Here is a 17,488-nt window from a genome sequence, read left to right on the forward strand (position 1 = left end):
TTCAATTGAAAAATAAAAATATGAGGATGTTTTTCAATACTTTAAAATATTTCTGTTGAGGACAGTGACATTCAGAATAATAAAGAACCTGTTTTACCATCACATTTGAGAGCTGACAAATGAGAACAGCAAGCTAAGCTGTTACAATCAGATATTTGCTCAAGACTGAGCAAATACTTCTACTTCAGTGCTGATAAATTAGAAGCTCACCTGGTAATATTAACATTAACTTTGTGTGTGAGCCTCTTGGAATTACAGCTAGCTCTTGAGTAATGAAAAAACTGGTTCTGAAACGATAAAGGTGCTGTTGGATATTTCTCAATATATTTAACTGATTAAATGCACTGCCAAGAAAAATACACTTCTCCAGGAGTATCAATTAAAGCAAAGATACCCAAACTAAGCCGTTTTAAAAATTGAAAATGTTTTTGGAACCATGTTGCTCCCAACAGTTATGTTTGTTTTGTGACATGTGCATAATTTTCCATTAATTTGTGGCAAGTGATGCTTCAGTTTTTGTGAACATGATGGTGTTTTGTTTATTCACAAATATGTTTGCGTCCTAATTTTAGCCCAGACTGATATTCTTGCACTTAAGGCATAGATTAGCAAAATATGAAAATTCTTTTCCCAGTAAGGTTTCTTATACATAAATTTACATATATGTATGTGGACTCAAAGGGATGTTAATAGCATTGCATCTGAAAGAGTGTGAGGAGGTAAATGGTCTTTATCTGTCAGGTTTGTAAAGAAGGATGGACTTGAGCCATGCATGACGCGGCTTGTTTTGTTGAGACACAAGAGACACAAGTATTATTAATTTTTTGGGTTTTGTTAATCTATTGTGTAAATGTACTCAGTGTGGGAAAACACCAGCTGCACATTTTTGGGATGTGCTGAGTCATGTGTGGCAAGTCATGTAACTTTGTGCTGAGAAAGATAACAGAGGAGAAAAGTAATTTTCAGCCTCTTCCCCAGGCTGTGATCCTCCTCCGAGGACAGGCAAGGTATTCAAGATGCCTGTGAGGTTTTGGTGGAAGACTTTATCTTCAATGATGATATTTTTAAAAAGCCCCAACAACCCCAGCCCCATAGTAATTTGAAAGTCAGATCAGGCCATAGATTTGTGAATTCCCCAATCCTGCTGAAAACCAAGCTTGCTCTGGAGGGATCGATTTCTTGCCAAGCCTAATAGTTTTAATTGTGGTATTCTGATTTATTCACACTTTTGTGCCCAGAGGATCCTGGTTTGTGGTAGCAAATGCACTGCCCTTCCAAGGGCTGCAAGTGGGACACATTCCTGTAGGAGAAGGAGATCTGAACAATCCTCCCTGTGTGCATCCCTGAGTGCTCCGCTTCTGCCACCAGAGAGGAGGCAGAGCTGTGGCTGCTTCTGCTGCTCTGGATCTGCCAACTCCCAAAAAGGAGCTTTGCTGCTCTGTCTCTAACTCTTGCAAGGGGATTCAGCTGGGTTTGTGCCATGGTAGTAACCCTTGTATTTCCTTGGTTATTGTGCAGGGTGATCCTGGAGACCACTGGAAAAGTGCAGATTCGGAATCCTACTCAAAAGGAACTTGGTACCTATGGATGCCTGGTTGTTAATGACTCTGGTTTTGACATGGAAACATCACTGCTATTGCGTGCAGGTAAAACAGTGACATTCCACAAAACCAGGCTTTTACACACACACACACACACACACACATATATATATACATGCACATAGACATATATGTATAAATATATGCATATAAACACCCATGCCCACTGCAATATGAAATAGTTGCTTTTATTGGCAGACCATGAAACTCTACCTGATTTAATAGGCAGCAGTAAGATGGTCTTGTTGCTTTAAAACCACAGCAGGTGTGAACATAGTCTGCCTATATCTGTCCCACCTGTCTTTTCTGGCTGCTGCTTTGCAGACTGAATTCTGTTCCAAACATGATGAATTTAAACACAAGAGCTACATTTAGAAGTTAAATAAAGCTTTTGAAACTTACTATCCCTTTAATTTCAAAGAGGTTCCTGTCATCTTCTCCTCTGTGTTAAATATGACAAATCTGGAAGCCAGCAGTTTCTCGACAGTTGTTGGAAGTTCAATCGTGGCAAGAATTGGAGCAAATATTTTGATTGAATGTCCAGTGAAAGGTAAGTAAGAACTGCACTGACATTGCTTATAATGTTGGAATCTGAAATTTACCTTATATATTGAAATAAATTACCACTGAAGCCTGAAAATCATAGATCATTAGTGTTTTTATTAGCCATGTCTCCCACACCAGTCCTATTTATTTTCTGCCTGTCACTTCAATTTACATAGACATCTGTATGTATGGGCTTTCTTTCCAAGAAGTGGTCTAGAGCTCCACTACAGAGCTTGAAGCCCACCAGAGTGTGGGGCTATCTTACTGCAATAGCGAGCATAGCCAGCTGACTTGCTCATCAAAGAACTTTCCTTATCCCTGTTGGAGATGCACATCTGTCTAGACTATTGTTAAAACTGAAAATGAAATCTCCAGCCGTGGCCTAATAGAACTTTAAACCTGATGGTGAATTAAACTCACCTTTTAGATCCATCAGTCTGCAGCTGCAGTGAGGAAACAAAGGAAAGTGCCGAGCTATGAGAGAATACAGATATTTTCTAGCTCAACATCTGTGGAGGAAGAATAATATTAATCAGAATTAACATGCATTAAGCAGTTCACTGCTTCATTTTATTTTCTAACCCTTTGCTGGAAAGGTACCTATTTTCTTTTTTAGTCTTACCATTGCTATCTGTGAAGTTTGAAGTGTAATATTTCAGTCACAGCAGCAATATTCTGTCAAACATTTAATAAGCTGAGCTCAGCCTTTTGTGAAGATGATGTGTGAAAGTGCAAATAACCACGAACGTTGCAAGTGAGTGCAAAGAACGAGCTCAGAGCAGCCACATAAATGCTGCTCACATTTATGTGCTGGGAAATGCATATCAGAGGGTGTTGATACTGAACCAGGGTAGTGATAGAAATATATATATGCAAATAGCTCTGCATACAATAGTGGCGCCAGGCTGACATATATTAGGACATGTGGCTCTGCTATTCACCATTGTACCAAGGCTAATTCTTTGATGAAGTAATATTTTCCAACTATAGTTTGGCAACTCCGTGTATAACTGACCTACATCTCAAATTCAGCAGAGAGTTCATGTCACACTGTTAATATTAATATTGTTAGGATGGGTAAGCAGTTAGCAATTTAAATATAAATTAATATTTTCACATGGGAATGTAGATTTCCAAATGCTTTAGAATTGTATATATTGGTGAGCCAAACTTTAGTTATGCTGAGACACCAGTGTTGACTTAGAAAATGATTTATCTAATTGCTTTCTTTCCTGTCACTGCCAAGGAAGTAAGTATTACTGTTTGTGAATAAAATAGAGCTTGCATGTCTTAAAATGTCACTAAGTCTGGAAGCAGAAAAACTTTTGCAATGATGTAAGCAGAGTTCTCCTATTCTTCTTTCCTTGATGGAAAGTAATAAACCACTGACTTCAGAAGATTGAATTTAATAACACCTTATGCTGATACATTTGTCTGATAGGTGGGACCCAAAAATGTGTCCATTTGCAGTGTAGGAGAATGAGAACTTCATTGTGAATGCTGATAAAAGATGATGTGAATGATCCGACTTGCAAAATAATGATAAGAGAGCTCTTCTTGTAGAGTCAGGGAGACCTTGGCTGGATCTGCAGCACCTCTTCCTCACTGCCCTTCCTCCTGACTGCTCTGCAGAGGATGTGTTTGCCCTGGAGTTTCACTGAGTGAAACATCACTGGATGAGCCTTTCTCCATGTTCTCCATGGAGCTGTTCTCCGTGTTCTGCCAGGAGTTTATCCAGGATCCCTCTACACAGACATTACTCATGCAGATTTCTCACTGGTGTCACATCTGGTCTTTGGGATTCCTGCTAGCCCCCAGAATAGTTCTCCACAAGAAGAACCATCTAATGAATAAAGTGTCTGTGTGTGAAGAATATTAGTGCCATGTCAGTAGTAGAATTATTAATTTTAAATTTCTTGGCTGCAGTGACCTCTGAGGGTTTTTACTGTAGAATGAACAACCTAAAGAACATTTTTAGAGTTGTTCAATCCATACTTTCTTCTGCAAAGAAATTGACCTATTGAAGATATAAACTTTAATCTTTTGTGCAGCATTAACCTTTTGGGTGCAAGTTTTTTTTCCTTTTTAATTGTTGCTAATTTGGTTCTCTTATCCTTTTAAAAGCCTTTCTCTCATACTCCAAAAATCATATTGAATTGAAAAAATCTTTTTGAATTCTTGAAGATCAGTGTGTCCTAGTGAACAGAAGAGCATCAAAGAACAGAATAAGAAAAGTTAGCTAGTTAGCTGAACTGTGCAAACTGATGGTTTCTCTTTCTTTTCTCTTTTTAGTTTATAACAAGACTATTTTTTTCCACTAATTATAATAAATTCACTTTTATAGCTCCCACACGAGCATATGTTTGAAGATATTAATACATTCTGGGTAGATTCATATTCCATTCTTACAGCCAAGAGCTTTTCAATCAACACACATGGTATAAATATCAATACTGATTACTCCAAATTGCTCTTGGATAACATTTATTGTATTTGCAGAAAAAACCGTCTTGCGATTATTGCTAAAATAAACTAAAACTGTCAGACTCCATTTATTGTAAAAACTTTGAAAGTTCAAAGTTGAAGCAGAATAGAGGGACGAGTGGAAATATGAATAAAATGTGCATTGTCTGCCGCTTGCTGGTGAGAGCAGGGAAGTGGCACACACGGAGCTGAGGCTGTTTACAATTCTCTTTGCAGCTCTGAAATACCTTGGCACACAGGCCTTGAAAAGCAGAATCTGCACCTTCATCCAAATTCTGCATTCCTATGAATACATTTTTGGCTCTCTAATAATAACATACTGATAAAAATTTGTGAGAAATACACAAAGCCTCTTGTATCTTTTTGCACAGAATTTTCACAAAGGTGGACCAAGTACTTGCTGTCAGTGTTGGAACTTGAAACAGGTCCAGAAAAATCAAGATTTTGATTTTTCCATCTGCTGCTTCATTTATCCACACTATTCCAAATGTAACTGTGATGCTGTTCTTTGTCTTCTGTGCTTAACCCCTTTAGAAGACATCAGTGAAGAAATATAAAAGTTTAATAGGATTTTGGCTCCTCCTTTCTTTTAGTTTTGTTTTTGTATGTTCTAAAGGATATTGATACAAGATTTCAAAAGCTTAAAGGACTGTGTGCAGATTTATTTTATGAGGAAGGAATGACAGTATTTATAATTAGTATAATAGAAGGGAAATCTTTTGCTGCTATGCTTTTTACAGTAAGTGCATCTTCATTAGCATTTTTGTTGGGATCAGCCTTAAGCAGGAAGGACTGAAAGATGTTTAAAAGCTTAATTGTGCTTTACTTTGTGTCTGGTAGCAGCCTGGGAACCTGAAAACTGAATCCCTTAGGATATAACTAAACTGAAGGGTGTGCCTGGGGACTTTATATACTTTGCCAATATTATGGGTGGTATGGCTGAGGGTCCAGGCAAGATTGATTGCATAGTCCAAAGCAGCCCTCATCCAAACACACATTGGTTGTCTTTTGGGGCATTGGTACCTACCAGGTCTCTATAAGAACACATTCCTGAGGCCTTCCACTACTTTCTGAGGCAGATAGAGCCTCGGGGAGGAGGAACGAAATCCATAAATTGAAATTGTTTCCAGCACTGTTTTTTTGTTTTTTTCTCTCACAGCTCTGCTGATTTGAAAATAAATTTCCTTTAAATTCCTAATCCAGGAAGGGTTAAGATGGATTGTGTTAGAAGAAGGTAAAATTTCAAATACTTCCTACCTCAGTTTGCAAAAAGCTGTTGAGAAGTTGCCTTAACAAAGTTTAAGAAATTCTAATTATGTAAAGGAAGAGGTTGCCTCAGTGGTTAGCACCTGCTTAAATGACTGAGAGGAACAAGTGGTTAAATTTACAGTGAAGAGAGAATAGCATGCCCCAAAGGCTGTTTTGGGATCTTTGATGCTCAACATTTTTATAACAGTTCTTGAAAGGAATGTGATCACTTAGTTGACTAAAACTGTGAAGAATAAATATTTATAAAGGCTATTGTATCTAAAACTCCCTGCAAAGAGTTGGAGCAGGATGTAACATTTAAAAGCTAGATGCCCAAGTAACATTTAAAATCCAGATGAGCTCAAAGAATGTTCAAAGTTGCTATTTGCAGAATAAATGTACATATAGAACAAATAACCCTAAAGGCAGACAAGTGCATGTGCCTGAAGGTCTGACAGTCAGAGAAAGGTCTGTGCAGGGATGGTTCTCAGCTCCATGGGACACCAGCACGCTTGCTGGGTGCTACCCAAACCAAAACTAATGGCAGAGGAATGGATGAAATAATAGAAAATATAAATTAGCCATTCTTTAAAGCTGAGGTGAATCCTGTTTGCAACTTGCTGACCTCATGTCAAAAATGGTATAACAGAGCTGGAAGAGGTCGAGAGAAGAGCAGTAGAGGAAACCAGGCATGATCTAAAGGTCCTGGAAGGTATGTTGAGGAAGGGTTATTCAATAAGTGTCATGATTTTTGTACTCTGCCTACACATGCCTAGGTGTCCATTGTTAGACAGAAAGTGCAGAGTTACGTGGACTTCAGATCTAATTAAGGCTAGTAATTCTTGTATAGTGCTTTGATTTCTGATAAAATTATATTTTTGAAGTCCATGTGTATTTATCTACTTTATGATGTTGAATGTCTGATGATAAAGTGGGATCCCTGGTGATGCAACACCGTTATTAAGTGAAGTGGAAGTATAATTATATAATTACACCAGCGGGGTAAACCAGTCTCTGCTAACAGTGCTGGATTGTGGAAGTGCCCTAATGCACACCAACTGAGTCTTTGTGGGGGTTCACTGCAGAATTCACTCTAGCAAGTTGCTAAATAGAGTTGCCTTATTTTAAATGTCTGATTTTGAAAAATATTAGCCTTAAACTTCTACAGCTGGAAAAAAGATTAAGTTCTCTTTGACAGTCAGAGAGCTAAACAGAACCCGACAGAGCTGTGGCAAGAGTGGGGTGGGAAGGGGTCTTGCTTCGGGAACCCGTCTAAGGAGGTCACCAGATGTTGGTAAGAATGCCTAAATCCTGCCAGATGCTGCTCCCACCTAGGAAGAGGGGCTGCTGCATGGCTGGGGGGAAGCAGGAGAGGTAAAGCTTTGGAAGATTGCCAGGGAAGGGGCAGTGTCAGAGGGCAGGCTGGGGATAACACTGAGTGCCAAAATGTCCCACGCCGGGTTGTTCCTGGTGAAGCTGGCGAGATTCATGCAGGTAATTTCAGTAGCAGCAGGTTTAGGCTTTTTTAGGGTTCACTGGAAATTGATTGCCCAAGCATAACTCAGAGGAATACAAAGGCAGTTTGAGAATTTAGCTGGAGAAAATGGGAAGGTGTAGCAGAGGAAGCGATTGCTGTGTGAGTTACACTCGGTGCATTGGAGGTGTTAGTGGGTTTAAGGTAAATAATAATCAGGTGACATTCATTGTGTGGGGGTAGCTGACCAAGAATTGTTTCCTCTGAAAGTAGACATGCAAATTTAGCCTCAGAAATAAGGTAAAGTTCTAGTGAAGTGCAGCAAAATGGACTTTGTGCCAGCACAGTTCTGCCTTGCTCTTGAATGGGGAACTCAGAATACTTTATGAGATTCTACGTAGCTGGGGGGGAAATTTCTGAAGACGTATCCAGTGTTTTAGAGCAGGTAGTTAGTAGGCCAAGGTTTTTATGGTGTGTAATATTTCACAGGGCTTTCAAGGTTGGAGGAAATTTGTTTTTGAACACTGAATATTTTAAGGGCACCCTATAGTGCAGATTCCTTTTTTTCTCTTTTTTTAAACACGTGTTTTGCAGTCCCATCCGGAGCTAGAGTTTTTTTCCATAACATTTGCTGTCCCAGGGCCACTCATGGTGGAAAATGACTTTTTTCATGGAACATTGAGTATTGTAGAGCTGCTCCAGTGCTAGTGGAAAATAACCTGTGTTTGAGGTCAGAAAAATAGATTAAACTAATTTTAAAGTTTTACAGCCACTTAGGTCTATAGAAGAAATTTTTAAGAGGATTTAGATCCGTTGCAAGAGTAAGATTTGCATTTTCAAGGTTTTTCTAAGACTAAGAGGGCCTGAGTTCAGGAATGCATCTTTGTTCGTGAAGGACAATTACAGCCATCCTGAATTTTAAGTATGTGTTTAATTGTATTCCCTGATAGGGATGGATTTAGTCTCATGCCTAAGTGATTTCCTGACTTGGAGCTGTAGGATATAATTGTTTGATTCTGCTACTCTCTGGATCCAGTGAAAGATCTCCCATTTGAATCCCATTTGGGATCTTTACTGCATTTGGGGATTCTGAGCCTTTGGCAATTTGGGGGAGTTGAGTCTTTGGGCTCATCCTCCAGCTGCATCTGTGTGAACCCTAAAAAAGCCTAAACCTGCTGCTACTGAAATTACCTGCACGAATCTCGCCAGCTTCACCAGGAACAACCCGGCGTGGGACATTTTGGCACTCAGTGTTATCCCCAGCCTGCCCTCTGACACTGCCCCTTCCCTGGCAATCTTCCAAAGGAAGGAAACAAAGGTGGCTACAGGCATCTCTTCCCTCTTCCTTCCCCTTTTGGTACTCCCTGGGGGTCAAACCAGGAATGATTTGGCTTGTAAGTGTTCTTGCTACAATTCTGTAATGAAAAAAGGCTCCTGAAGACAGAGTGGAAGTTATTTTTGTTTATTTAAAGTCCCTGTGTAAATCAATCTTCGAGTAAGTGAGAGTCGAGCATCTGCAGTAAAATTCAACCTTGTGCACAGGACAAAATCCTCCATTAAGTCCTACAAATAGATCCCAAAGCTTGAGTATTTTCAGCTCCTTTAAAGGAAGGGGAAACAAAAAAAGGAACAACTTGGTTTTGGCTTATTTTTGCTTATTTTTGTTTCTCCTTGAATGAGAAACCTGCTTAAAACACTTAGGTTTTTATTTACATGGGTTCTAAAGGGTAAAACACAGGTTTTAGGCTTTAACTACTTGCCTACTAGGAAAAAAATTGAACTTTTTCTTGGTTTTGATGGTATGTTTGAACTCTGTCCTGCAGTTCCTGTGTAGGAAAATGGGTGTTTTTCACAGTGCAGCTGGAAGAGCTCTGTCACAAAAGGAACAAGGGAATTGTGTGCTTTGCCTGCTCTTTCCCAGGAGTTCCTAGCTGAGACTCAGTGTGCAGTGCTGCATGCCAGTAGGGAAGGGAAATCTTATCTCAGGAGCAGTAAATATGGAATCTAATTTCTATAGAAGAAGCACAGAAAATCTGCACAATGGAAGGTTTTGCACCTGAAATGTGCTAATGCTGACTGCATGCTGGGGTTGTGATGGGCTGTGCGATGGACTTTTGTGCAAGGTACTCCTAAGTAAAAAAATAAGTGCACACCTAAAACTAGTTTTTCTAAGTGTCCTCTAACAGTAGGAGTTTCTCCTGATAGGAATTCCAGAAATGAAAATATAAACAAGAACTCTGTCTCTCATGAGATGTACAGCAGAAAAGGATTTTTCACTGGCAAAAGGAACATACAGATAAAGTCAAGCTGTCCAGAAGAGCTTGAAATGCATGTACTGCTTTGCCCAAGAATGTGAAGGAGCTGGACTATAGGGATGTCTTTTTCTCCAGCTTTATTTCTATTTATTTCAACTGTTTCTAGGGTGTCTATTAGGAGGTATCAGCCTTTTTTCTGAGTGGTTTCTCTACTGTGTCTCTCTGGACGCCCAACTCTGAAAGCTTTTTAGCACATTTTGCCCTCCAGTTTTGGGTTCCCCTGAAAGGCAGGGTTAGAGGGCCCTGAATTCTGGCATAGAGTTGTATCCTGGCTGCAGAGTCCTCCTCTCTCCTCCTCTCTCCTCCTCTCTCCTCCTCTCTTCTCCTCTCTTCTCCTCTCTTCTCCTCTCTTCTCCTCTCTTCTCCTCTCTTCTCCTCTCTTCTCCTCTCTTCTCCTCTCTTCTCCTCTCTTCTCCTCTCTTCTCCTCTCTTCATGTTCTACTCCAGTCTGTAATATGTCCCTGAATTCTCTAAAGCAATTTTTTTCCCCCTTAGCTCAGGACTCAGTCTGAGCATTTGCCTTAATACTGTCAATGGCAACCTAAACCAAAGCCAGTGAAGAGGTCAGAGAAGGAGCTTGATTACAAATACCAGTTAAGCACATAGTCCAATATTTCCCAGTCTCACTCTCGGAGAGTGAATTGGTTTCCATGTAATACTGAAGTGGGAAAAGAAATGGAACCATGAAATGCAAAATCTTGAAGGGTCCTCAAAGTGGTTGTGAAGAGGCCAGCTCAGAAGGGCTCAGCACACAGTACACATAGCAATAATTAACTCCTAGATAAAAACCTTACTCCTTGATAGTTTGGGGTAAAATGCAGTGCAGGGGTGTTGTGATTATTCCCACTGCTGTTTTGAGCTCTAACAGCTCCCCTGAATGGGTGCACCCTGAGCGTGTCCATGTAACATCAGCTGCTGGAAAGCAGCAGTGTGCAAAGCACTGCTGCTGCTTTCACTGTGATCTATTTAATGCTTGTTTTCCATGGATTCCCCCTCACACTCTTTATCTCTTACTGCCAGCACCCCTAGGATGGCTTGGGTGGATTCCTGGTGCATGACAGCTGGCCTGGCTGCTGGCCTGTGGTGCAGGGCTCTGTCTGCACTTCTCCTCAGACCTACAATTTATGTTTGTGTGCTCATATTATTCACTTGAGTAATGGTCTGATTTACTTGTGTGTGTGGTATTACTCACTTGTTTTCCCTAAAGAGAAACAAATACAGCTCTTTGGAGAAAGGAAGAGGAATCATTTGCTATAACTGGAGTTTAAGGTGTGTGACAGATACCCAGTTTTGAACTTAAAATGAGTGGCAAAGCTATTCTGCAGATGTCTTCGCAAACTGAACTCCAGTTCACATTTTAAAAGGCTCTTCATGTCTCTGAATGAGGCACAGGTAGAAGAATAGAGACATGGCAATTTTTCTGGGACAGCTCTAGGATATAAACCGTTTGGAAGAAAATATTTGACTTTAGTTAAATCCTGGGAATGAGCTACACTTCTAAATGCTGTCATGAGAGCAGAGGGAGGACTATCATGAGGTGATAGTGCACTGGTGTTTGATAGAGGCTCAGGTTAAAAGTTTAAATTTGAACCATTCCAAACGTTTTTGTGTTTGGTGGAATTTGACTTTAAACCTTTTTACTTCAGTCCCATCTCAGCTGTGCTGCTTCTGGCTTCTTTTTGCCTCTGATTGGCCTGCTGGGTTTTGGTGCCAGTGAGGGTAGTATGGCTGAAAACCTCTAGACCTTAGAGTAAAACAGCTCAGATCCTCACACCACCTCCTCAGCCCATCTGCAGAGCAAGTATATGTGCCTGAGTGGCTGTGGAAAGTACACTGTAAAGGAAAAATGTCTGAGAATTATACACTTTAGCCAGAAATCTGGGTAAAATGGAAAAAAGACCCTTAAAGCAAAACCTCATCCTAATTCCAGATGGATTTTTTCAAAGTGGCATAAAGCTTCTTCTAGAAACTTGAAAAACAACCTGGTTTTCGGACCACTGTGCACTTTGCAGATCTTGTTTTAATCAGCATTTCAGTAAAACACAATTCTACATGAGTTTAAAAGCATGGAGCAGCTGTTAAATTGTCTAGAATAGAATCTGTGATTACCCAGAGTGTTTCTCTTCACTGCCTTTCTAGACAAAATGGCGGGGGGAGCTTTTTCCTTCAGTGAAATAGCAGGTTCCAAAAAATATGTCTGGTTCCTATTACAGCAAAGGAAAAACTTGAGGTGTGCATTGGAAGTGCTAAGCCAGTGATTGAAATGTTAAAGTTGTTCCTAAAGGCCATTCCACATCATGAAGACATCATCTGTAAAGTAATACTGCACAATGATCTGTGAGGAGAGGAGCCTGAATTAGCATTCAGTCCTGCTGGAGCTTCCAAATGTCCCACATTCGGGTCAGCTCCTGCAGCAGAACCTCCTTGAGGAGCCTTCAGTGAGCACTGACTGATCAATTTAGTGAAAAAAAGGGTTCAGGTGAAAGATTTTATTCATCTGTGACCTGTCCCACCCCTGCACCTTTGTGCACGCCTGTGGCTGCTCAATGTGCCACATGTGCCAACTTACCCAGTGGCTTCCCCAGGATTTTGGAACTTGGAAAGAGAATTTCTGCTGCAGCAGCTCAACTAGAGCACATCAATGAGGTGTCTGATTTGCCAACTTGCAAAATCTCTTTTTAAAGGCAAGTGTTTGGGGAAAAATAAAACAGTTGAAGTCTTCCCACTGGTAGTGTGCCAGTGGAAAAATAATTTCATTAAAAATAAGCATTCAAAGTAATTTATTGATTAAAATTGAAAATGGCAAGTTATCTGCAAAGGCTGAGGCTCTCAGAGTTCAAGCACTATAGCAGCAATGATGATCGACCTTTAGCTTCTGTACCACAGTAACTGAGATTGCTTAACAAGAGAACCCCTCTTTTCATTACTGATAGCTCTTTCTGTTCCCTTCCCTTCACCCTCTGGCATTACAAGCTGTACAGATCACATCCGCAACTTGGAGAAGCTGTCACAAGTGTTTTGGCATAAATTGGCCACATGTATTTTCTAATCTGTTTTTTCCTTCAAGACAAATACTGTTACCCCGATTTTTTTTTCCTAATTTTTGATTAAAAATTCAATTCTCCTTCCTTCCTTCTGTCCTTCCTTCCTGGTGGGAGGCAGGCTGAAGGAGAAGGTGTTATTCAGACCTTTCCATCAGCCGGTCCTGACTGGGTTTAGTGGTGTCACATCTTTGAGTGAGATGGGTGAGCACATTGATTTTGTAGGACTGGTAGCAGTCTGTAAAACTGTCTTTGAGCTAGGCTTGCAGTATTTAACTTTTGAACTTTATTTTTAGTGGGTTGCTGAATTATTAATAGGGGTCACAACTGAGAGGTTTTCTTGTGAGTGTGAAAACTGCTTGTTTTACTGAAATGTTGTTACTTAGGTTTTCACACTCTGTGAAATGACAAAGGAACTCAGGATTCTTGCATGCTATGGCAGCAGTTTGCAACATAAACTTTATGGCTTATCTCTCACAATAAATGTTTTAATTATTTTTATTTTAAAGGCATTCCCAAACCAAATGTAACATGGCTGAAGAAGAAGGATATTTTGCAAATCAATTCTTCCTTGGTTTTGAATGGCTCTTTATTTCTGAGGAATGTTTCCTATGGAGATGCAGGAACATACACTTGCAGAGCAACTAATGCTCTTGGAAAAGCTGAGGCTGCATCTGTTCTCCACATAACTGGTGAGTGCTAAATGAGAATTCCCTACTGATAACAAAAACCAGCCAATTTATAATCAATGTTTAACCATAAAATAGTTAGGGGCATATTTAACGCTCTATTGGAAATCTGAAATTTTTGATTGCATCTGACTCTCTTGGATCTGTTCCCTATTTTGAGTTTCCTGTAATGTGGATCTAGGTACAGATGGTTTGCCTTGGGACTTCAAGGTTGTTCCATCTTCTTGCTTCCAGGTGACAAATATTCAACCCTTAAACCACCTGACACATTAAGGAAGAAAATCCACTGTCATGTTACAGTGAGCCCAGTGCTTTTAACTAGAGACACAGGGCAGGCTTGAGTATTTAGAAAATCTTCAGGAAAATGCAGGAAAATGAAAGCAAAGGCTGGTTTGGGGTTTTGATGTTAATTTTTTTTAAAATATAGAGGCTAATAAAATGTAGAGGAGTGGAAAAGAAAAAATTCTGATTATGAGCCCCGAACTCCCGGAATAGAAAATGTAAAGAAAAAACTCCATGTAAATCCCTCTATTGTAAGTAGATTAATTATATAATTCTGTACAATGCAATCATGCCTTGCAAATCACTGCAGTCATTGGGTAATTTAGCTCTAGAGATGAGCTGTCTCACCCCTTGGCTGTGCAAAGTGCAGCACAGCTTTCTGTGACCAGTCCTGCTCCAAAGATCCATTTCTGGATGCTCACCTTGGGCAGGCTGTGCATGGCTGGGTCTGCTGGCTGAAGAGGAGGTTCTGGAGACACAGTAGGAGCCTCTCTGTGAGGATGAGTGTGGACTGGAGCTGCCTTTCTGGTTTCAGGTTTCCTGGAGTACATCAAAACTTCGGATGTTCCAGAGAGGAATTTTATTATAATGACGTGACTGGAATATTGCTCACAAGAGTCTAAATTTTGTTTCAATTCCTGGTCATGTGACATTAGTTTAAATAAATCTGGAGTGGATAGGAGACGGCCAAATTCTTCAATTTTTTGGCTATGTAAGACTGCAATGAAATGGGAGGACTTCTGCTGTCAGGACTTAGAGATTGCAGTTGTCTGAAAGATCCCATCAGATTTTTGGCTTGGCTACAGGACTTGCTTGCCTGGTCAGGGGTAGTCCAGCAGTAGCACAAATTCTGTATTTCCAATAAAACTCCCTAAGGGCTGACAAGGCAACCAGTCCTTTGCCTGTGGAACTGGCCTCACTGTGGTTTTGTGGAGACTTTTTTTTGTCCTGGTGTTTACAGAGAGGCAGAAGGCTTTGTACCAAAATCGCACACTGAGGAAAAATCTTGAGCCATTGTAAAATGACCCAGAGAAGTTAGAATATAGCAAAAGATTTAAACCCTTCTGGAAGGAGAGACATAGATGTTATGTACATTCATTGAAACAGAAATGTTGACAAAGTGGTAAGAACTGTGTGTTACTGACAGATTGCCCACATTTTTGGCAGTTATTCTGCCAGCATATGAGAGAAAGGATGAGTTGCTATAGTGATGGGCATTTGACTCTGTATTCATTATGCTATTTCTATGCATAATGAGATTTTAAAAGATGTTCTTTTTCTCTATTATAACACTTTGTCATAATTCCACCTAATGGAACAGAGGAATTGGCCAGATTCCACTGAGAGAATTATTTTTCTTACAATTTCTGCATGCAATGAAATAATAAATAATGTTGTCATGAAAAATGGGAAATACATCCTCTAAGTTTTGTTTTTACACTGTTACAGGTTTGTTTTTCTAATACATTCAATAAATGTATTGATTTCTTGAATTATTCAGAAAGTTGCATAAACATAAATAATTTCTGTTTCCCTGTACACATGTAGCTTATTTCTTAAATGGATAATTTAACTGTATAAATGAAGTTGATCCTAAAGAATTCCAAACTGCTATTATCTTTCTGCTTCATAACTAGCATGCTGGGTATTTTGATATGAAATGTTTTTTGGCATCATGATTTAATTCATGCTCAGAAGAGACCTTATGCACTGTGTTCCAGAACAAAGACTTACAGAGAATAACACTCAGTTATTGAAAGGAAGCAGAAGAAAGCGTGTCCTGATGGCATCTGGGACTGGTACAAATGTCAGCGTGGCACCTGGCGATCCACTAAGGATAGGTGTGTTGTCTTTTCTGCTTTTTTATTAATATTATTTATTTATTTTATTAAAATAGAGGGAGCCCCATGGAAAAAAGTGGGTGCAGTTGTGAAGTGAATCATCCTGTCACTAAAGCCATGCAATTACTCTTTGAGCTTCACTTGAAAAAATGGAAGGGATTCAGCTGGGCTTTGTTTGTGTTTTTTCCTGCCTAAATGAATGCCTTTGTTTCCATCCCTGCTCGTGCCCTGTGCAGTGAAAATGCAGCAATTTCATTTAATGTGTTTGTGGCTCCTTTCCCAAACAGATAGAAAGTCTTTAATTGCATACCTATTTGCATATGGTAGAGTCTGGGATGAAATCTTTGTTCCATTTAAATCATTGCTCCCCCCTTCCACTTTGTTCCTATAGAAGTTAAGTTTATAAGAATTTATTGAAAGGGAAAGGATGGAGAAGTGTGGTAAGTACACATCAGCTTACAGAGCTCATACCTCTCAAGGGCCAGTCAGGATTTTGGGCCCTAGCTTGGATCTCAGTGGATTTATGCATATTCTTGTTTTTATTTAGGATGGTAATGTCCTTTATGTAGAATTACACTTGTACATACTTGTTCACAAAGTTTTGATGTGTTGAGAAAAACCTGCTAAAATGCTGTTGATTTTTAGGTTGCCCAGTGCTGCCCAGTCACAGGAATGCAGTCCAGTGGCTCTTTGGAGACAGCCCAGTTGAGGAAGTTCAGACCCTGGAATACAGAACCCTGGTTGGGGGTCGTATCCTAGAGGTGAACACCAACTCTGGTCAATTTGCTGGACAATTCCAATGTCGGACTTCAGCTAGTGCAAAACTAATGTCAGTTTGGGTAAATGTCAAGAAGGAAGGTTTGTTGAAAATTATATGACAAATTCTTGAATTTTAAAATATCTTCTTTTGCTCTGTAAAGACTTTCCTGATAACTAACCTTCTTTTCTGTGTTGAAAGTAATTCAGAAAAACATAGCTTCACATATGGGAATGGTCTTATTTAATCCAGTAGACAATGCCCATACTCTCACACTTGGATATGGTAATTAATGTGTATCCAAATATCCTGTGGGGGTTCTTACTGCTTGTCTGTGTATCTGAGAAGCTGAGAGAATGTGTCTTTCTGCTTAAAGAGTTTTAAATCAGACAGGTTTTATCAACTTCCCCTTCAACAAACTTCTCCATGGTAGCCCTCCAAACTGAAACAAAACTGACTTCAAAGTTATCTTTGGAAATATCTTCATCATAATAAAAATAATTTTAATGTAATTGTCATATTCCATGACCATCACAATTAATATGGTAGTGATCTTACAGCAGACACCCTTAATCACATCAATATACTAGAGCACACTGCACACTCATAGATTTCCATGTGAAATTCTCAAGAATGTCTTGTAAGGTTCCCCAGCATAATGCACTCACATAAACCCACATTTATATCAGTGGGTTATAAAAATGTGCAACTGAATTTCAAAATTGATGAATTTTAAAAGAGCCTTGCACCAGCAAGACAATCAGCTGTATCTGCAAACATTTTGTCAAGTTTTAAACATTTTAAGTGTTTAGAAAAGAATTATGCCCTCATTTTCTATAATTCCTAATTATAACCTAATTATAATTAGGAATTCAGATTTAAAAACAAGCATCTGTTGGCACTGTAAGCTTTTCTATGTGTTTTATCTCTTCACATATCAGTTTGATTTGGCTTATGACTGATCTGCAAGGGACTCAAGCAGTAGGATCAGTTCCCCTGTGCACTGTATGAGGATGTTCTCAGGGACTGTTCATGGATGAGGAGGGCTCTGGAGTGCCTGAGGCTATGAAGGAAGTTGCATTTGCAAAGGAATCTTACTGAGACACATCTATGATCAAAGCATTTACTTTAAAAATCAGATGTAAATCAAAAAATACCCTAATAGAATTTTTCAAAAACTAGGTCCAGCCTTAGATCCTAATCTAGATCT

The 17,488-nt window shown here is 39.5% G+C and overlaps 1 protein-coding gene across 8 annotated transcripts in view; it reads left to right on the forward strand.

Annotated features, from left to right (window-relative positions):
• ADAMTSL3 (ADAMTS like 3) overlaps nt 1-17,488 on the forward strand; it is a 178,225-nt gene that overhangs the window by 152,446 nt on the left and 8,291 nt on the right. For 7 of the 8 annotated variants that reach the window (XM_085588300.1, XM_085588304.1, XM_085588302.1 and 4 more), the window contains 5 exons: nt 1,519-1,646; nt 2,023-2,151; nt 13,219-13,401; nt 15,402-15,521; nt 16,167-16,379. In XM_085588300.1, coding sequence (XP_085444426.1) covers nt 1,519-1,646; nt 2,023-2,151; nt 13,219-13,401; nt 15,402-15,521; nt 16,167-16,379 — 773 coding nt within the window. The remainder of the gene's footprint in view (nt 1-1,518; nt 1,647-2,022; nt 2,152-13,218; nt 13,402-15,401; nt 15,522-16,166; nt 16,380-17,488) is intronic. The other variant, XR_014957531.1, reaches the window with a different exon arrangement.

Source organism: Lonchura striata, chromosome 10 (genome assembly GCF_050655825.1).
Source record: "Lonchura striata isolate lonStrDom1 chromosome 10, ASM5065582v1, whole genome shotgun sequence".
Lineage (NCBI taxonomy): Eukaryota > Metazoa > Chordata > Aves > Passeriformes > Estrildidae > Lonchura > Lonchura striata.